The following is a 22,148-nucleotide window of genomic DNA, read 5'->3' on the forward strand; positions in this document are numbered from 1 at the left end:
GTCCCACATGACATCCTCTGTAACTCTCACCATGGTGCATTATCCCTTGTCATCCTTTTCGATCTGTCTGCAGCCTTTGACACGGTTGACCACACCATCCTCCTCCAATGTCTCTCCTCTTTTGTCTAGTTGAGGGGGACTGCCCTCATTTAGTTCAACATTTACCTATCCTTTCGTAGCCAGAGAATCTTCTGCAATGGCTTGTCTTCCCACCGCAGAACTGTTACCTCTGGAGTCCTCCAAGGATCCAACCTTGGCCCCCTCCCATCTCTCAACTACACGCTGCCCCTTGGCGACATCATCCGAAGATATGACAAGAGGTTCCATATGTTCGCTGACGACACTTGGCTCTACTTCACCACCACATCTTTTGACCCTTCCACTACCTCTATGTTGTCAGACTGCTTGTCCAACATCCTGTCCTGGATGAGCCTCAATTTCCTCCAATTCAACATTGGGAAAACGGAAGCCATTGTCATCAGCCCCCACCACAAATTCTGTTCTCTCACCACTGAGTTTATCCCCCTCCCTGTCTCAGGCTGAACCAGACTGTTCGCAACCTTGTGTCCTTTTGACCCTAAGCTGTGCTTACAACCTCATATCCTCTAAAACAAAGACTGCTTACTTCTACCTCCATAACATCGCCCATCTCTGCCGCTGTCTTAGCCCATCTGCTGCTGAAACCCTTATCCATGCCTGTGTTACCTCCAATCTCAATTATTCCAATGCTCCCCTGGCTGGCCTCCCATTTTCTACTCTCCGCAAACTTAATCTCATCCAAAACTCTGCTGCCCGTATCCTAACTCGCACCAAGTCCTGTTCACCCATTACCCCTGTGCTCGCTGACCTACGTTGGCTCCTGGTCCACCAACGCTTCAATTTTAATATTCTCATCCTCGTGTTCAAATCCCTCCATGGCCTTACCCTTCCCTATGTCTGTAACCTCCTCCAGCCCTACAACCCTCCAAGTTCTTTGCGTTTGTCCAACACTGCCTTGGTTCATTCTCCACTCACTTCGCCCTACCATTCGTGGCCATGCTTCAGTTGTCTAGGCCCTAAGCTCTGGAATCCTCTCCCTAAACCTATCCATCTCTCCTCCTTTAAGACGCTCCTTAAAACCATGCTTCTAGTTACACATCCTAATATCCTCTTCTTTGACTCGGTGTCAGTTTTTGTCTGATTATGCTCCTGTGAAGCGCCTTGGGACATTTTACTACATTAAAGGTGCTATATAAGTGCAAATTGGTGTTATTAATATATAATAGATAGAATGTGTAATTCTCTTGCACAGACTCTTTGTTGAAGCAGAGGGCATAAATCCTTTCAAAATGGAACTAGATAGTTGCTTGAGAAAGAGAAATATTAAAGATGAGTAGGAGAGTGGAATTACACAAGGTGGCTCATGTAGAGAAAAACACTGGTGCAGACTTGATGGGCCAAATGGCCTGTTTCAATACTGCAGCATTCTATGATTTTATGTGAGACATGACATTGCCATCAAGCTGTTTGAGTAGGTATCACAGCCAAGCTTAATCCTATCCTCACCCGATGCCCATACACGGCACTTCAATCAGGGGGTCTCTGAATAGCAACCAGGCCAAATTTTCCTTCCTTAACCCAGGGATAGTGAGATGAATTGTAGCTTTCCTGCTCTGCTACCACCGAGATCAGTTAACTCTGGGGACAAAGCTGGTACTTTCCTGGTGTGTATGGCTCATTTACTGACGGAATAAAATGACTGAGCCTTTGAAGAAACTATTTTACATTTTTTTTCCTTTTTTATTCATTCATGGGATGTGGGCATCGCTGGCAAGGCCAACATTTATTGTCCATCCCTAATTGCCCTTGAGAAGGTGGTGGTAGAGCTGCCTTCTTCAACTGCTGCAGTTCGTGTAGTGAAGGTTCTCCCATAGTGCTGTTAGGAAGGGCGTTCCAGGATTTTGACCCAGCAATGATGAAGGAACGGCGATATATTTCCAAGTCGGAATGGTGTGTGACTTGGAAGGGAATGTGCAGGTGGTGTTGTTCCTGTAGACCTGCTGCCCTTGTCCTTCTAGGTGGTAGAGGTCCCGGGTTTAGGAGGTGCTGTCGAAGAAGCCTTTGCATCCTGTAGATGGTACACACTGCAGCCACGGTGCGCCGATGGTGAAGGGAGAGACTGTTTGTTTAGGGTGGTGGATGGGGTGCCAATCAAGCGGGCTGCTGTGTCCTGGATGGTGTCAAGCTTCTTGAGTGTTGTTGGAGCTGCACTCATCCAGGCAAGTGGAGTGTATTCCATCACACTCCTGACTTGTGCCTTGTAGATGGTGGATAGGCTTTAGGGAGTCGGGAGGTGATTCACTCGCCACAAAATACCCAGCCTCTGACCTGCTCTTGTAGCCACAGTATTTATGTGGCTGGTCCAGTTAAGTTTCTGGTCAATGGTGACCCCTACCCCCAGGATGTTGATGGTGGGGTATTAGGTGATGGTAATGCCGTTGAATGTCAAGGGGGGATAGTTAGACTCTCTTTTGTTGGAGATGGTCATTGCTTGGCACTTGTCTGGCGCGAATGTTACGTGCCACTTATCAGCCCAAACCTGGATGTTGTCCAGGTCTTGCTGCATGTGGGCACGGACTGCTTCATTATCTGAGGGGTTGTGAAAGGAACTGAACACTGTGCAATCATCAGCGAACATCCCCATTTCTGACCTTGTGATGGAGGGAAGGTCATTGATGAAACAGCTGAAGATGGTTGGGCCTAGGACACTGCCCTGAGGAACTCCTGCAGCAGTGTCCTGGGGCTGAGACGATTGGCCTCCAACAACCACTACCATCTTCCTTTGTGCTAGGTATGACTCCAGCCACTGGAGAGTTTTCCCCCTGATTCCCATTGACTTCAATTTTATTCGGGCTCCTTGGTGCCACACTCGGTCAAATGCTGCCTCGATGTCAAGGGCAGTCATTCTCACCTCACCTCTGGAATTCAGCTCTTTTGTCCATGTTTGGACCAAGGCTGTAATGAGGTCTGGAGCAGAGTGGTCCTGGCGGAACCCAAACTGAGCATCGGTGAGCGGGTTATTGGTGAGTAAATGCCGCTTGATAGCACTTCACCTTCAATCACTTTGCTGATGAGTGAGAGTAGACTGATGGGGCGGTAATAAAGATTTCATATAATGTATGATAAGAAGATCCTGATTGATTGCTAGTCAAACTCATTATATGTAGGAGCAGTGTTCACATGATAGTATATTAAATATGTGAGCCTGACACAAGTCAGACAACATTCCCTTTGGGATCAAACAAATCTGACTGTCCACAGCTGTTTCTGCAGATGTGCCTAGATCTATTTATGTGCCTAGAACAGTGACTCAGCCCACTTTTATTTTTAGTATATAACTGAGTGGGGAAAGAGATTTAGGAACATAGGAACAGGAGTAGGCCATTCAGCCCCTCGTGCCTGCTCCGCCATTTGATAAGATCATGGCTGATCTTTGATCTAACTCCATATACCTGCCTTTGGCCCATATCCCTTAATACCTTTGGTTGCCAAAAAGCTATCTATCTCAGATTTATCTGTAAACTTCTTATAATGCTCAGTACAGTTGTACAACAACAACAACTACTTGCAATTAATGTACAAAAACATCCCAAGGTGCTTAAAATGAAAGGATTAGAGATCATTTTTAATTTACAGTATTTTCTTACTTTGTGTTTATTTTGCTTTTAATAGAAAATGCGAAATTACAGCCACGGAGTGGAGGAAAACTAAAGAGGTAAAGAAAAAATCAATCCAAATATAACATCAAGAGGTTTTACATACAATACCATGACAAAGTCTATCAAAGATCTTTTTTAATTAGTATTGTGCACCTCTAATATATGTATAACTTTAGTTTCATACTATAAAGTAAGATACAAAGGAACTTTTTGATTTCTCTCCCATCTGCTGAAGTTGCCAACTCCTGCTAGTATGTGAACCTATGGATGATGGTCACCTGCAAGTAAATTAAACCAGCAGGTTATTGGACCAGGAGCACACTATATGCACTCTCCAGCAGAGAATTATTGAAAGCCGTCAGTAGTGGAAACTTTGGCTGATGTGTCTTCTCTTTACTCCAGACATGCTATGGCCAAATGTAATGTCCCACTGAAGCTCCAGGTGAAATTAGCTAATGCAACATGGGCTGGAGATTACATTTGAGACCCCCTGGTCTGCATGACCCAATTCCACACTGGGCAGTGGCTTTATCAATTATCCATCAGGAGACAAGAAGGTATTTAGAAAAACTGACAATTCTAAACTCATACCAAATGCAGCATTTCGGTAGTGCGTTCTGATGATGTATTTGTATAGATTAATTCAATATGTTAAAAAAATTAATGGATCACCAAAGATTCTCTAATTATGACCTTGACCAGGAATTTCCTCAGAACTGCTCCCGCTCCACCACCGCAACTTTGCTTGTTACTATAATTTATCCCCATATATTTTAAACCTAAGGTTCATTAGGATTCACCTCTTTGCGGACATGGTGAAGGTGGGGCAGTTTGCTTTCAGTGCTTTTGTGTAGCTGCCAGAAGGCAGGATGCACAGCCCAGGCAATACCTCCCTGTCCATTTTTCCCTTCTGCCTTAGAGATGGCATAATTTATGCTTAGACTTCCTGCCAGATGTGGCTTATATCTGGAATTGATTGGAATATGAGATTAAATGTGTATGTTCCCATTCCCTGTTAGTAAGTACTGTTTTAATCTTTGTCTCCCTTATTGTATAATTTGTTTGCCTGAAACAACTTTTTATTAAGAGTTCTGCAGGTATACATTGGGTTCTCTCAGTACAATCTTGTTCATACAATGGTTTAAATGTACATATGGTTACAGGTTAGGTTGAATTTTGGAAGTAGCTGTGTGTAGTTAAAGGAAATTATACAATTAATCAGCACATCCAGGTCACACAGCGAGCTGGAGGCTGTGGTCATGAAGTCTATCATTTTGAGGGAGCCACCTTATTTTATTTAAAGTTTGGGTTTCTTCTTTCTTTTTGATGAGCATGACGTAATTCTAGACTCTGTTTTTGCAACAGTGTTTATTTATGCTCACTTGAGGAATGCTGTAAGAACATTGGGATTAATACTCTGACAAAAGTATTCATCAAGGGCTTCAGACGAATCCTTAACTCTTCACCTTAACTCCTTGTCAAGGAACCACCTGGATTTAGCACCCAGTTTATGCCGAGGAGTTAATGATGCCTAAATCTGGCTCACCGAACTGACCTGCATCAACCACTTATATTAGCATTTACACTGCCATCTGCAAAAGCTACTGAGTGAACGAATTAACTCTTTCTTGCCAATTATCAAAGAAGAATTCAGACAACAAAATCATGAACTAACAATGATTTATTAAGTTTAGAATCATAAATAATAGCATTAAACTTAAACACTGAGAATGCAAATAATTGGTAGGTAGTGTTTTTTGATTAAATAACAGCAATCACAAAGACAGTTCAGTTATGTCACAGTTAATTCAGCAGTGACTGCTTGCTGATTATAAATTTGCAGTTGAGATCAGTGTCTTGAGATTGATATAAATTGGTGAGATTAACTTAGAGTTAGAGTCCTTAGATAGCTCACAAGTTAACAGCATTCGATAGATCTATTGATAGATTAACGTCTATATATAGTTAGCATTGTTTCCAGAATTTATATGACCTTGTCCTTATGAGCTGGTATGGGTGAAACGGTTGCGTCGCCTTTCTCTGGTAGGATGGCGATAGTCTTCTGAGACGTCAGTGATGAGCCTCCGTCTGTAGAGGTGCTATCCGTTTGTCCTGGATCCTCTGCTCTTGTGTAAATTCCTCTTCCGTGCTGGTAGCTGTATCTGGACTAGCTGCCTTAAATCTCACCTTCCTTGATTTCATGGAAACGTACATATAAGCAACAAACTGTATATCTGCCTATATATGGCTGGTATAGCTGTATAATCTTAACTTCTATAACCTTTCTCTCTGTCAGAGTTGCACTTCCAAATTTGCAGAGACATATACTAGATAAAGAACTCTTACACCTCTACTACGAAGACTACTTCAAGAACTACTAAAAGAACTAAAACAGGACTGAGGACTGCATACTAAAGACCGAGCTTTTGTGTCAAAAACACCATCATATACATCCTTAATTTCTTTAAAAAAAAGTCTTCACTTCTATTGACCAATCTGAGTGACACATCTATTAGAAGAGTTAAGACCTTCTAATGTCAATCACCTTATGCAGTCCTAGGTGTGCCAGGTCACTCATTTACTCCCTAGTTTCTCAAATCTTTGCTAACAAAGGGTCTTACATGGGTCCAGATAAGGCAAGATATCTTTATATCCCCCTTTACAAGCTCTGTAGGTTTGTGGCTTTGGTGGCTTGTTTTCTACCTCGGTCGGAAATGTTTTGTTTGCATTAGCCTTCGTGGTTTAAGTAGCATTAACCCTTTTGTTTCCTAGCATCAGCCTGACTACTGACTCCATTTTGAGGACGCATTTAAGACAATTCTTGGGGCATTTCCCCTTCAATGTAACTCCATGAATATTAAGTTGCTAGTTGGGAGGGGAGGGGGCGAGATGCAGCCAAGCTGATAGTGAAGTTTCTGAAGTTTCTGTTGGGAGTCGGACTCCTCAGACATTGGCACTTGAGCTCCTGGTATTCTGTCACTTCTAATTTCGGAAATCACCAGATTTAAATTAATTTTCCACTTTGAAAAGTATGAAAATAAATCACAAACCTGTTGAAAGCAAAATATGTAAGAAGATAATATAATTTAAATTGAAAACGTCACAATGTGTTTTTTTAATGGAACTGCTTCTCTTTAAACAGTTTAAGTGGACTTTGTCCTCTGAAATGGATGTTGCATCTTTTCCATACTTTGTTCTCAAACAGTAGTTAAAAAAAATAACCCTTTTACAGTGATCTGTTTTACTGGATTTAATGTAGTCTCATTATATGCTACAAACTCATTGAAATGGTGAATAGGTTTAAAGCAACTAATATCTTTATTGACAATTAAATTGTACGATCAAACATAAAAATCAGCAAATACTAAAAGTAATATATTATATTGAAAAAGTCTGTAATGGGCCAATTACTATTTGTAAGAATGGCTTCAGATTGTTGAACAAAGTTTTGTTTCTGAATGGTGAATTCAGCCTATTTTGTTTCTCACTGATCTGCTCTAAGTATTTGTTGTGTGGTTCAAGCAGGGAATGAAACTAAGGGGGGAATTTTAATCCTCCAGGACAGGCGAGAAAGGGGCAGGGAGTGGGGAGTTAAAAATTCAAAAATGGAAAACCCGACAGTTTTATTGGAGGCTGGTTTGGGGGGCGGGCGACTAACCTGCTGACCAGTGGTGGGCCCGTCATTTAAATATGTTACTGAGGCTGTGTGCCTCAAATTTTAGGAACGTTTTAAATTTAACACCTGTAGGCCGGGTTTTCCAGGGCTCAGGAAACTCCGCACTGAGGAGAGGTGAGAATGGCTAGATCCAGCAGATAAGTGCCTTTCCAGCACTGATTGTGGGCCAGGAGGAGCAGCAGTGCTTCCCCTGCCGGCCCACCTAGCTAACCTGCTTTCCTCTCTGCGATCAGAACCCCCCCCCCCCCACCATCTACTCCCGGCCCACGATGTTCTCTCCGGCCGTAGCCGCTCCCCCCGACGCGATTATCGTCCACGGCCCGCGATCTTCTCCCCGACTTTGTGCATGTGCAGAAAAATATATAAATGACTTTCACATTTGTAAGCAATAGATTATTCCATTTCATTGCCACCTTTTTTAGTATAGTGGCACTTCGAATCACTATTACGAATAACATACAAATCAATTTCCCATGGCATTGCACACAGGGTGTTAAGATCAAGGGAGGAATTTGAACTCTTCACCAGTGGGTAGGAATGGAGCCGGCCAACAGTTACAATGGCTCCATTTCCCACTCTGTTCCTGCCGATGTCTGATTTTAATGCTGCAAGTTTTGGAGGGTGGATGAGGCGGCTGCTAATGAATGCTAATCGGGATCTTATGATAATAGGACTCCGATTTCATTTTAATTGGGTCCTGAGCAGGAAAGCTACTGCAACTTTCCCGCCATAGCTTTCCTGCTAGGCTAAAACAGGTCGAAAGCCGATAGGAAGGATGAAGAGGCCCTCCAAGGTAAGCATAAAACATTCCTATGTGCTTTGTGCTCCTCCGGACCCCACTAAGAAAGTTGCAGCTTCCATTACCTCGGATTTCCACCCCCCCAATTCCTTGCGACCCTCCCAAAACTCCCTCCCTGCCATTTATCTGCAGCTAAGGCTGAGGAACTGGGAGAAGCAATGGCTATGGCACCACAACTGTCATGACAATGTAAATATAGCATGACAAGTTTACATAGGCAGTTTCTATTATTAATGCAGACATGGGAATTTATAATGGAAAGCTGACAAAAAGGTGTGACAAAAATGTGACAACAGGAAGTAAATTGTGTGGAATGGAAGTGCACGCAGATGTAAGATTTTTAATATATCTTGTGTACGTAAGTCAGGGCATATATCAGATCACATCAGTCTATGTTGCATAATTTTTCTAAATGAGGTATTCTGCCACATTTTTATTAAATTCTAGGACAACAAGCTATAGTTCCAAGGCACTCCCTAAAATCTCCACAGTGCAACGCCCATCTTCCAAAATTGGAATGAAAAAGACTGAGTTGAAACCTCAATGTAAGGATAACCAAAAACAGGTCAGTATTAGCAAGATTCTGTTAACTGAAATGTGATCTGTAATATTCAAGGTAACATTTCTAGCTCAAAGATTTAAATATTTTCATTAAACTGCTACCATCTACCGCACATCTTCAAAGTGGGTTTGCATTGCTCTGCAAGCATTCATCTTTTCAAGGCAGGACCCCTGAGTTCATCATATGAACGCTCATCAGACAGCAACTGGCATCTTCTAAGTTTCCTCTCGGGAACATTATTCTCCACTTCCACTGCCTCATCCTTTGACTTCCGTGTGAGCTGTGTGTCACCCAGTGACTATTCCTCATTTAGGTTATCTGTATCACCCCGAATGATTCTGTCTGACCTGGTGTATGCCAGTGATAGGCTGTATAACAGGTGTGGGTGAATTTCTGCTGGCAGTGACAGATGCTGAAGTTTCTGGCATTGATTGACTCCTTTCTCTATAGCATCTTTCTGTATGGTTCAAAAGATTCAGAAATGCATTGAGTTTCTCCTTGCTGTTAAAGCTCATATAGGTGTCTCCTCAAGAGTATGAGCCTTAAAATAAAGAGAAACATTTTTGATATTTAAACATTTGCAATTGGTCAACACAAATGGACTGTGGATGCAGGTTCTCACACGTCGCCATCCCCCACAATATTAGCTGAGTGAGTTTTCTTTTTCCTCATTCTGGTTTAGGATATGGATGTCTGCTGTCTCTCTTACAGTTGCCTCTCATTCTTGTGAAATGTGAACAACGAATATTAGAAAATTGGACAGGTCGAAGCATAACCTAATTCCCTTTGCAAATTTTCAGTACCAATGGGCAGAGCGCACACTGCACCTTAAGGGCACTGCTGCAGACCACTCAAAAACAGGGAAGTTTCAGGTGTAAAAATGATTGTTGAGGGATCAGAAGGAGCATAAATTGACTCTGGCAATACCTCTGCCCTCTCCCAGGATCACCTCTCCCCACCCATCACTTACCTGCAAAGACTGGGCTCCACGCTGGAACTGCTATATTTTTGTCCCTCTCTAATTGGTGAGCTGTCCAAAATGTGCAAGAAGTTAGCTGCTGATGTGGAAATGAGGCTCAATCATGAAAATTGGTCGGACTTCTTGCTGGAGCCATTGCGCGAACACAGTGGTTACCGCTCTCTCTGCGCCCATTTTGGGCGAAAGTTCAAAATCGGCCCCAGTATGCCTGTAAACATGTAGTTGTATTACAAAGCCACTGGATGGCAGTGCAGGAATGTGTTTGTCTTTGGCGCAGAGTTGTAAGGTAAGTGATAACTGAATTGTAATGCTTCTTCGTAGTAAACTAATTGAAATTTCAATGTTTTTATTAAAACTCTTTTCCTCATTGCAGTTTAATTTATGCGGTCACCTTTGCCTCGATGCCACTTCTCCAAACATCATCGTGCTCTGATAGTGAGCCATGATGTTGCTGCCAGTCTATCTATTCACCCTCGGGCTCCCACACTGGCTCTGTAGTAGTTAAAATATCCTTCATGACCTCATCAAAGAAATTCTGAGCCCCCTTGTCCCAAGCTAAGGTTGCCAACTCCGGTTGGTTCTATTCCTGGAGATTCTGTCACGTGATATTCGGCTGCATGACATCCACTGCAGTCTGCAAATGTCTGTATTTAATTAACTGCACAATAACTGCTCTCTCTTAAATTTACAAGTCGCAGGGAGACCGGTAGCAAATTGTGTTCTGAGGGATGCAAATGCGCAGTTGGTCTTGCCAAACTGACCGTTGTTCAAGCACAATGTAATTGTGTCATGATGTCACTCCATTACGTCATGGCATCATCACGAGGCAGGCAGGCATGTACTAATGTGTTTAAAGTGCATATGGGGTGGGGGTGTTGGGGGGGTGGGGAGAGGTGTGTTCACTGATTGGCGGGATATGACTAATTACATTCCCCAGAGATCTACTGGGACCTCAGCTTTTCACCATATACGTTAATGACTTGGATGAAGGAATAGAGCTATATATCCAAGTTTGCAGATGACACTAAGTTAGGAGGCACAGTAAGTTGTGTGGATTTGCATCCAAGAACTAAGGATTCCCTGGGTGTAATGTGGAAGAAAATCAGCCTTGTAAGTTTTAAATAAAATATATTCTTTTATCAAAATTAAACACTATATTTTTAAAAATGTTATTTCTTCGGACAGTCTTCAGAATGTAATCTTTGAATAGATTGAGTTAGTCTGGAGAAGGAGGAACAAAGGAGGGCTAGTAGGGCAAAACGGGAGATGTCTTACCGATTGAAACTAATTTTTTTTCTTTCTTTGGAAAATAGCACAGTGACTATACAATGGAAGGAATTCAATCCTATTTCTGGTGTTTTTATTTTCTCCATGTGAAAATTTACTTTGAAAGGATTCTGTCTAAAACAGGAACCGTTGTCAGTTTGGGAGCTCAGTAGAGAAATGGACTGATTGATGACTTGACCAGTTTGATCCATCAATATATAATGTTATTGTTATCATTGGTGATGCAGGAGAATGGACCGTCTACTCCTCCTGAAACCTCAGAATTTGGTTTGAACGTGTCTACCATTAAAATTGGAGATGGGCTCCATCCCAGACGGGTAGGTACTATAATAGTCATCCTTGGACCTATGGATACCAAGAGAGATGTTCAAAGTAATGATGTTGATACCTGAGCAAGTTTTCTTAATTTTTTCTTTTTAAATTATACTCAGGGCCCGATCATTGACTTGCGTGGTATGATTCAAGATGCTGTTAAAGGTTCATCCAATGAAATAGCAGTAAATAGCCTGAATTACAACCAAGACCCGTCGGTGAGTCAGGATATACGTACATATGAACATACGAATTAAGAGTAGGAGTAGGCCATTTGGCCCCTCGAGCCTGCTCTGCCATTTGATAAGATCATGGCTGATTTGATTGTGACCTCAACCCTACTTTCCCGTCTACCTACTATAACCTTTGACTCCCTTGTTAATCAGGAATCTATATAATTCAGCCTTAAAAATGTTCAATGACCCTGCCTCCACCGCTCTCTGGGGAAGGGAGTTCCACAGACTCATGATCCTCTGGAAGAAAACATTTCTCCTCATCTCCGTCTTAATATAGGTAGTGTTATGCTATGAAAATGACCCGGAGACCTTTTTTTATTCTACCTTTAGAAAATCATGCTATCTGGAATCCAACAATGTGTCGTAATCACTGCAACATCACACCACGTTATCTGAGAATTTCTGATGTTGCTATGCCTATGTGAGAGAGAGTACCAATGCAGAAACATCGTCAATCCCAAAGGCACTACGTTTGTTGGCACTAAATAGAGTATACAGTACAGAAACACTGAGTGCCATAAAAATAGAACTCAAAACCTATTGTGACCCTATGTTCTCTGTGATTTGGTCACTCATTGAATATTTACAAATTAGTGACTTTTGCTCAAAATCGCACGATTATACAAAAGTCTTGCGTGTAGAGTCCATCCGTCACACCTCAAAGAATTGCACGTGGCAGTGTACTTGCATCTGATTGGCTCAAATGTCATAGTCCTATACCAGCAAGACCCACTACTAAAGAGTCTGGAAACTTAACAGTGAACAAGCAACATTAAAAAAAATCAAAGAAAGAAACAACAGCAGTTACTCTCAAATTGACCTCAAAGATGTGCTTATCTAGAGCAATTGGAATTTCTGGCATTAAAGGGACAGACCAGATTGAGCCTTACAGCTTCATTTTAGCAGCATAATAATACACTGTGCTACACAGTGTAACACTCCAGCATATCTTCTGACTTGCTGTGAGTTATGCCACTGGAGATCGGATTTTATTCTAAATACTATGGTGCCTCTAATAAATTTTTTTTTGTTCTCCCATTTGTCTCCTGTCCTCTTCTGAAGGCATCGATCTTTTGCTGGGGTACAGTGCTAAAGGCATTGGCAGCTCTCTGCCAACTCTTCTAGTGGCTATTCATGCATGAGCCTAAAGTGAGTGTCAGCAGGTTCAGGAGGGCATCACCGCTGAGATGAATCCTGTTCCTGTTCTCATCCACACTCCAGTACAAGTCACCAGATAACAGTTAGGAATGGGAACGCTGGAGTATTTTTTTTCCCATCCTAGCCTCGGGATGCGGAGACAAATTGTAGCACCCCTAATTGTTGTCTTGGCTGAGATCAGTGAATGAGTGCAGACTGGGGATCAAACGTGGAACTTTATGCTCTATAAAGCTTAGTGCTACACTGGATGATACTTTTGCTCGGTAGGTGTTTGGGAGGGGAAGGGAGCTTGGGAAAGTTTTGTTTTCCCTAAAATTCACTAAAAAAATTATTGTAATTGAGGGTTGTATGGGAGGTATCTTACATTTCAGGACTTTTAAGTCCAGCAGAATAAAGTTGCTGGTCCTTGAATCAACATTTGGATTTTACAAGCAGGCTACTTCCTTTGATCCTCCTCCTAAGCTGATAAAGCACCACTACATGATACTTTAAGTTTGTGTGACAACAAACCCCTGATTTTTGATTGCGCAGGTGTACTGATCAACAAAATAACCCAAAACTATGAGGAGGAAACTCAGTAGGGTTGGAGGTTATCTATTCTTGTTTCCTCTTAATTGTACTTTACTAGCTTCATTTCATTTGCAAATGCACTAAATCACTATATAGTTCTATTATTAATGTAATCAGTATAGAAATGATCACTTCCAAATGGTTAATATGGCCAACCACAGCTCCATATCGATCTTTTTCTGCCATAATTTTTGGTTGTGATTAAGTTACTATGTTTGTGTACAGAAAAGTTTGATGTGAATGAAACATTCAACACAGTATTGGTCCATGTGACCTCCATGCATATATGTTACAACCTATTTTGCACACTATAGTTTTTAAATCATATTTTTAAATATTTTTATTTTTGCATTAGACATTGAATTCAGCAACCATGCAGTTTGACCAGAGATTCTGCCCTCACTGTTCACCTCTTGCTGGTGAAATTCAGCTCACATTTGAACTGTTTAGTTTGGTTCTTGAGAGTAGAGGTGACAGTGATTGAATACCATGTTTAAAGGGTGTTTAGAGATTTCAGTATTAGTAAACAAATGATTAAAAATCTATCAAAATGTGAAGTGACAGGCAGTGTAGCTTGAGGTAAGTGACATTCACTCAAGAAGTGTGGTGATGGGCGTACAAGATATATTCAGGGTTATCTTTCATATAACGTAATGAGTAATGGTTATCTTTATGGAATTATGGCATTCATTGAATTGACTAACAATATTGAACATTTTCTTTTTAATTGTTTTTCTTTTTTAAATTATTTCCATTAATTAAAGAATATGTCAGCATTTGTTTTTCCCGGAATTTTTATTTTCATCGAGTGTTGCTTCTCATCTTTTAATTTTATGAGCATTACCTTTTTAAACATGTATTAACATTGTATTCATGTGTTTCTTTTTGAAATGTTTTTATTTTGGTAGGAACGATTAATAAAACCTCTGGGTGCCTTCATAGGAGCAAATGGTGAAATGAGAGACCTTGCTGTTGTTGTTAGCAGGGTAAGCCATGGAGATGTAAATTTCAAAATCTGTATTGCGTAGATTCAAACGGCCTATCAATGGCTTTGTGGCGGATTAGCAGAGACGAGACTTTCAACATTTAGCTGTGGTTTTGCATTTTAGGCAAGTATTTGTGGTCTGTTTCAGCATAGGTAACTGCACACTATAAGCAGAATGTAGAAGCGTTAAATGCGACTTAGTGGAGAAAGAAACCTGAAACTGAACCAGAGCATGCTACAAATGCACAACTAGCCCATCTGATGAAGGATCTCACCTGAAATGCTAATCTGTTGGGCATTGCCAGGACTTTTTGTTGCTATTTCAAATGTTCATGCAAAAAGTCACAGAATCATAGAATGATACAGCACAGAAGGAGGCCATTTGGCCCATCGTGCCTGTGATGGCTCGTTGAAAGAGCTATCGAATTAGTCCCACTTCCCTGCTTTTTCCCCATAGCCCTGCAAATTTTTCCACTTCAAGTATTTATCCATTTCCTTTTGAAAGTTATTATTGAATCTATTTCCACCACCCTTTCAAGCAGCGAATTCCACATCATACCAACTTGTTGCATAATTTTTTTTCCTCTTGTCGCCTCTGGTTCTTTTGGCAAATATCTTAAATCTGAGTCCTCTGGTTATCTCGACCCTTCTGCCACTGTAAACAGTTTCTCCTTATTTACTCTATAAAAACCCGTCATGATTTTGAACGCCTCTATCAAATCTCCCCTTAATCTTCTCTGCTCTAAGGAGAACAACCCCAGATTCTCTTGTCTCTCCATGTAACTGAAGTCTTTCATCCCTGGTACCATTCTAGTAAATCTCCTCTGCACCCTCTCTAAGGCCTTGACATCCTTCCTAAAGTGTGGTGCCCAGAACTGGACACAGTATTCCAGCTGGGGCCTAACCAGTGTTTTGTAAAGGTTTAGCATAACTTCCTTGCTTTTGTACACTATGCCTCTATTTATAAAGCCAAGGACCCGTATGCCTTTTTAACAGCCTTCTCAATTTGTCCTGCCACCTTCAAAGATTTTTGTACGTACACCCTCGGGTCTCTCTGTTCCTGCTCCCCCTTTAAAATTGTACCATTTTGTTTATATTGCCACTCCTTATTCTTCCTACCAAAATGTATCACTTCACACTTCTCTGTGTTATATTTCATCTGCCATGTGTCTGCCCATTTCACCAGTCTGTCTATGACCTCCTGAAGTCTGTTACTACCCTCCTCACTGTTTACTACATTTCCGAGTTTCATGTAATTTGCAAACTTTGATGACAGGGCCAGTAGCGTTATTGGAGAAATTTAAAATAATGTATTCAATTTCTAGAGAACTTTTTTAAAAATTTGATTGATTTTATCTGTTTTAAGGATATTTATCTACATAATCCAAATGTGAGATGGAATGACATAATTGGGCTGGAGCCAGCCAAACGACTAGTTAAAGAAGCTGTCGTGTACCCTATTAAGGCAAGTTATTTTAAATTAAAAGCATGTTTTACGTTTGCCTGTTATACATACAATGCTTAGTCCTGTACTTTTTATCTCTAGTATCCTCAGCTGTTTACTGGGATTCTGTCCCCATGGAAAGGATTGTTACTTTATGGACCACCAGGTAAGGGATTTTATTGCCTGTCTTTGAGAATTAACATAGACAGGACTGGTTTTAAATGCTGCAGTTGATGACCTTGCTTCTGGACCAGAAAGCTGTGAGTCATGTGTCTAGGGGGAGAAATTGATATTGTGCCAAATAATGGCAACCTCAATTACGGTGGGAGGAACTACATTTTTGGGAGGCAGCATACTTCCAACAAGTGAGACTTTTTAAAAATCATTTTTTATCCTTTTCTCTCCTGAAGGTGATGACTGCAGATTACTGCAGTTCTCCAGCACCTTGCCCAAGTTACCATTCTTCATATGTGAACATACTCAGTTAAGCCACACTATTTGACCTTGGTGAACATCCTCTCCTCACCCAGTGTCCATCCTTGCACACTTTTCAGCAGCAGTCACTGGAAGCAAGAATCCTTGGCTGATTTTGTTTCTCGGGGCATGGAGTTTAATTGTAGTGTTCCTATAAGTAGGCTCAGACCGGGGGACAAAGCCAGGACCTTCCTGATCTGTACGGCTGAGTACCACACCGCACAGTGGTTTTACTCGGCCATGGACATGGAGAGAGCTCTAATGAGGTAGTTGGTAAACCGAAGTCCTATTTGTCTATTCTGCTAGATATTAAAAATCCCATTAATAAAGATTAGGGAGTAATCAAAGGATTTAATAATAAAAATGAAACTATGTCAGGCTGCTGTGCAATCTCATTGCCACTGGACTTCCCTAGCTATATATCGTGAAAAAAGTACATAATATAATCATTCCAGCTAATAGGGGTAGTATATGCAACAAATTTTAGAATTTGCTGTTAATCATGCATATTATAAAAGGAACTATCTGTACCTATGGCTGTCAGTTACCTTTTTTTAAACCTTGTGCTGCGCTTTAGAGTGGATGGTTAAAGGTAGTTTGGAAGCAGTGCCGCGGAAATCTGCGAGGCGCAGTCCCAGCAGTTACATTGGGCTTGTGCTCGCTGCGGAATTTCTGCTGAAGTTTGCATGGTTGGGGGAGGCTCCTACAGAAGTGGACCTTCAGCGGTGTGGGGAGGCACCTGCAGATCTCCCATCGAAGACTCAGGAAAAGCTGCGTAAGATGTCCAGCCCGGAGGGGCAGGTACTGGGTCCCATCCCTCCAGAAGAGGAATCTGGGTGCCCCAAGTGGCCTGCTGTGTCAATGGGCTGCTTAATTTTTAATTTTTTAAGTTACCCCATGATCCTTGTGGGTCCAGACCAACTTGTGCCTGGAAGCAAGAATCCTTGGCTGATTTTGTTTCTCGGGGCATGGAGTTTAATTGTAGTGTTCCTATAAGTAGCTCAGACCGGGGGACAAAGCCAGGACCTTCCTGATCTGTACGGCTGAGTACCACACCGTACAGTGGTTTTACTCAACGTACCCGTCTCCATCCATATGCTAGATCCTATTAAAGATGAGGAAGCAGGAACTGCCATTAAAGGGATTCGGCCCTACCATGTCAGTGACCTTTTTTGGGATGGTAGAGGTTATACCCCCAACAAGGCTGCAGGAAACTCTTGTGTTAGGCCGGGACCCAATGTATCCAGGTTTCGGAGAAGTTTCTAGCCATTCTATGGACTTCTGTTGGTGTTATGGTGGGAGACCGCCAGAACGGCTAAATAAATTTGGGGCCTAGGTGTTTTTTTTTGTGTAGAACTCCTTCTCACATGACATCATGAACTTCTGCTTCAGCGACATCATCAGTGGGTTATGGACAGCATTCCCCATTCAAACTCACAATGGGGAAATTCCATGCAAAACATCCACTTCCAGGCTGCTTCTAACCAGCAATTGTAAAACATAAAACAAGATTTTTTAAAAAAGAGGCAACTGAGCGATTCTGAGGTAACTATGCAGTCAGCTTTTAGGATTATGTGATCATTCAGAAGAAAATGCATACTACTTTCAGTTTTTAACATTTTTTAATAAAGTTTACATACAATGCCCCGCTAACGACCCGCCCACCAGCACTAACTGGGGATTCGACCTCGGCAGTTTGACTCTGCACATGCATCCAAACGTGCATTTTGATTGCATGATGCTTGGAATGCAGGAGGTGCACTAGGGGCATGATTTATACCTGGAGCCCGGAAAAGAGTGGGGTGGGGGGGGGGTAGATTTTTGTGCCGGAAACCTGGAAGTGAAGTTGGCGGGTCGGAATCTGTGATCGCGACCTAGAGAAATTGGGGAGGCCGGGGCGAGATCAGTGTCATTGGGGGTTGGATGGGAGGGGAGCAATCGTGTTTGGGGGGGTAGGGGAGAGTTCAGAAGTGGGCGATTGGGCATGGGGGGGGGCTCAGTCATTGAGGGGCAGGGTTGGGCTGATTGTGGGGGTCCAATCATGGCAGGTAAGCTTGTTGGGCCTGGAGGAAACACTCCTGCTCCTCCTGGTCCACAAGCAGTGCAATAAAGGCACTTACCTGATGAACTGGCCCTTCGCGCCTCCTTTTAATTGCCACGATTCACGAGCCCCGTGAAAGCCGGCCTGGAGGCATTAAATTTAAAGCTCAGTTAAAATCAATTTAAAAGACGCTACTCAATGTCTCTTAACTACCTTAATTGCCCCGCTAACGACCCGCCCACCAGCACTAACTGGGGATTCGACCTCGGCAGTTTGACTCTGCACATGCATCCAAACGTGCCCACGTTAAACCCGGAAGTGGGCTCGTTGGAGCTGGATTGTGGTTGCGACCCAAAAAACTACTATTTTCACCTCCAACCTCCCGGTCTGGGGGGTTAAAATTCCCCTTAGGTTATTGGCATTGCTGTGACTATTTGGAGAGCATTGTCTGTTTAGGGGTTAAGGTAATTTATTTGGTTGAGGTAATTTATTCAGTTGTGGCTCTTGTTGTTTGTTGGACAGAAAGGGGACAGGAGGGCCGATTAATAATGCATCAGACAACCGCTCCCCATATTATTGGGTACAAAGACTTGAGGCCTACGGTGCACTCCAGTGTAGATAGTGAGCGCAAAAAGAACCGGTAGCTTGTAAACCAGTTCTGCGCAAGGGTCATTGGTCACTTGATTTTCATTCAAATTAAGTGACTGCCCCATAATGTGGCTGGAGCATGTCAGCAATGTTGCAGCTGCACTCACTTGGTACAGGTACCGAAGGTGAGGCTGTATTACATAAAATTAATTCCAGGCATTCCTGCCTCTTGCCGCTCACGGAGGAGACTTCCTTTCTATCTATCCGGGCTGAATTTGAACTACGCTCCCAATCCAGTATGCCACCCAGTCCCCAGTGGCAGCATCTATATTTCTGATGAATGGAACAGTATCAGTACACAGCACTGCTATCTGAGTGGACTCAGATTGACTCCTGACAATTTGTTTATTAATAACACATAGTTTTCAGTACATTACAAGACAATAGCACACTGAAATGGGGACTCGAAGACTCTATCACTGCTCCAGTTAGGATCAGCCAACTCAATCCAGGTGAGGATGGATCAAACCTAGGACCTCCTTGGTCTGCATGACTCAGTTGACCACACAGTCTGCATTACTCAGTTTATTAATATGTGATTTTTTTTCCCCCCCCAATTTTGTCACCTTTTCCTCCTCTCCTCTCCTGATGATGCTGACTCTTAGTAAAGTATGGATCCATGGAGCTGGCAATCATCCAATACCTTGTGTGAGCTGAGGGATTGTAAACAATTTTACAACACCAAGTTATAGTCCAGCAATTTTATTTTAAATTCACAAGCTTTCGGAGGCTACCTCCTTCCTCAGGTGAACGTTCACCTGAGGAAGGAGGTAGCCTCCGAAAGCTTGTGAATTTAAAATAAAATTGCTGGACTATAACTTGGTGTTGTAAAATTGTTTACAATTGTCAACCCCAGTCCATCACCGGCATCTCCACATCATGAGCTGAGGGAGTAAGTGTTGACAGACAGTTCTTGACAATGGGCATTATAGTCACGCCCAATCGGGTACTCAGCTGCCAGCCACAAATACACACTTTCAACCAGGAGTGGGAACCTTGGCTGACTTTTTTTCACTTGCTCGCCCAGAGTGATAAGGCCAATTGCAACACACGCAACTGCTGTCCTGGCTGCATTTAAGTAACTCAGCACAGAACAAGAATTGACCCTAGGATCTTCTGATTCATATGGCTTAGTGCTACACTGGACGGTACATTTTACTTATTAGGCCATTGAGGGAGTTATATTTATGATGTTAATTGAGTATTTTGCTTTTGATCAGTAATGTGGTAGATGCCAAAGCTTGTAACAAAGTACTTTGGTTGATGGTCTGCAGTGCATAAGCAGCACACTGAGTTCACTGATACGATTATCATGTATTATAAAGATAATTATTATAAAATGTTCATCATTTGGGGACTGGGTGGCATACTGGATTGGGAGCGTAGGGGCAATTTTTTCACTCAAAGGGTGGTGAGTGTCTGGAACGAGCTGCCAGAAGCAGTAGTAGAGGCGGGTACAATTTTGTCTTTTAAAAAGCATTTGGACAGTTACATGGGTAAGATGGGTATAGAGGGATATGGGCCAAGTGCAGGTAATTGGGACTAGCTTAGTGGTATAAACTGGGCGACATGGACATGTTGGGCCGAAGGGCCTGTTTCCATGTTGTAAGCTTCTATGATTCTATGCTATATCCTCTTTGTAAACTATGAGTATAATAATTGATTAAAAAAATTTTTTGAAGGCAGAAACAATTCTTCACTTTTTGTTTCTTTTCTTCCTGTAATGTCTTCTGACTGTGTTTTGTTAAGGTACCGGAAAAACATTGCTTGCAAAGGCTGTCGCCACTGAATGTAACACAACCTTCTTCAACATTTCAGCCTCTACCATTGTCAGCAAATGGAGGGGAGATTCTGAAAAACTTGTCCGGGTAAGGACATTCAATCAGTTCTTCTGTCATAGTTTTATCCAACAGATATCTCACTGTTAGCCCTCCTAACAGTAGGTCAATGCAATGCAATGTATGATGTGGCACCAAGTCATTGAGACCAGGAAAGTCACTGATCCGTACTTAATTAGCTGATCTCAGTGTCACCGGGAAAGGAAAAGCAAATAAGCTGTATTTTCATTCCTGACCACTGTCTGGTGACTCCAGATCGAATGTTTAGATGTGTGGTGAAAATTGGCCTTGACTGTGATTCCATATTTGAATAGCTTGTTGATATCCACTGTCAGACTCACACATGGACAAGGGGTACTTGCTTGAGAAACCAGAGTGTTACTGACACCAGGGAAACCAAGCTACGTCCTAACAAGAGTCGGGAGTCGAAAAGTTTGACTTGCGCTAAAAAGATGCACAAAGTCAGTGGAGCAACGGTTCGTGCTGGCCTGAGGCCTAAGCCAAATTCGGCTTCGGGCTCAATAAAATGCCACAAGCGAGCTGCGGGCGCCTGCTGCAGCTCGCCATTCAGGCAGGGTGGTTAATCAGTCAGATCACACACTCTGAGACGGCCAGCAGGTCGCGGCTGTGGGAGGAGACAATCCTGGGGTATGGTAGGGGGAGGGGGTGCGAACATGATGGCAACGGCCTAGATTTTTTTGGGGGGCCCAGGAGGATCATCGATGCTTCTCCTGGACCCAGAAAAATTAAAATTCAAAATTTTTTAGGCTTTTTTTTTTGAGCAGCCTCCAGTGGACCCTTTACGGATCGCTGGTTAGGCCACTCAAGACCTGGTACAACTATGTGCATGTGGCACAAGCTCTGTCCATCTGTACCTGCGTAGGACCTCGATTTGGTGACAGTGACCATAATTTGGTGAGATTTAAGGTGGTCATGGAAAAGGACAGGGAGGGGCCGGAAATAAAGGTTCTAAATTGGGGGAAGGCCGATTTTAATAGGATAAGGCAGGATCTGGCCAAAATGGACTGGGATCAGCTGCTTGTAGGAAAATCCGCATCGGAGCAATGGGAGTCTTTCAGAAGGAAGATTGAGACCATACAATGGCAACATGTTCCCGTAAAGGTCAAGGGTGGTTCCAAGAACTCCAGGGAACCTTGGATGTCAGGGGATATACGAGAATGGATTAGGAAAAAAAGGAGGGCTTTTGGCAGATACAAAAGGCTAAAGACGGAGGAAGCCCTAGAGGAGTACAAAAAGTGCAGGGGGATACTTAAAAAAGAAATTAGGAGATCAAGGAGGGGCCATGAAATAACACTGGCGAGCAAAATAAAGGAAAATCCTAAGATGTTTTATAAGTATATTAAGGGTAAGAGGATGACTAGGGAAAAAATAGGGCCCATTAGGGACAAAAATGGCAATCTGTGTGTGGAGCCAGCAGATG

The 22,148-nt window shown here is 42.5% G+C and overlaps 1 protein-coding gene across 5 annotated transcripts in view; it reads left to right on the forward strand.

Moving 5' to 3' along the window:
- The window catches only part of katnal2 (katanin p60 subunit A-like 2), an 87,601-nt gene that overhangs the window by 10,536 nt on the left and 54,917 nt on the right, over positions 1-22,148 (forward strand). For 3 of the 5 annotated variants that reach the window (XR_010962704.1, XM_067983225.1, XM_067983203.1), the window contains exons 4-11: positions 3,712-3,754; positions 8,621-8,738; positions 11,229-11,318; positions 11,433-11,531; positions 14,186-14,263; positions 15,629-15,727; positions 15,809-15,872; positions 20,619-20,737. Coding sequence is in view for 4 of the 5 variants with exons in the window: in XM_067983225.1 (XP_067839326.1) it covers positions 3,712-3,754; positions 8,621-8,738; positions 11,229-11,318; positions 11,433-11,531; positions 14,186-14,263; positions 15,629-15,727; positions 15,809-15,872; positions 20,619-20,737 (710 nt within the window). In the remaining variant the exon portion in view is untranslated. Of the gene's footprint in view, positions 1-3,711; positions 3,755-4,100; positions 4,256-8,620; positions 8,739-11,228; positions 11,319-11,432; positions 11,532-14,185; positions 14,264-15,628; positions 15,728-15,808; positions 15,873-20,618; positions 20,738-22,148 lie in introns of all 5 variants that reach the window. The other 2 variants (XM_067983235.1, XM_067983216.1) reach the window with 2 other exon arrangements.

This window comes from Heptranchias perlo, chromosome 1 (assembly GCF_035084215.1).
Source record: "Heptranchias perlo isolate sHepPer1 chromosome 1, sHepPer1.hap1, whole genome shotgun sequence".
Taxonomy (NCBI): domain Eukaryota; kingdom Metazoa; phylum Chordata; class Chondrichthyes; order Hexanchiformes; family Hexanchidae; genus Heptranchias; species Heptranchias perlo.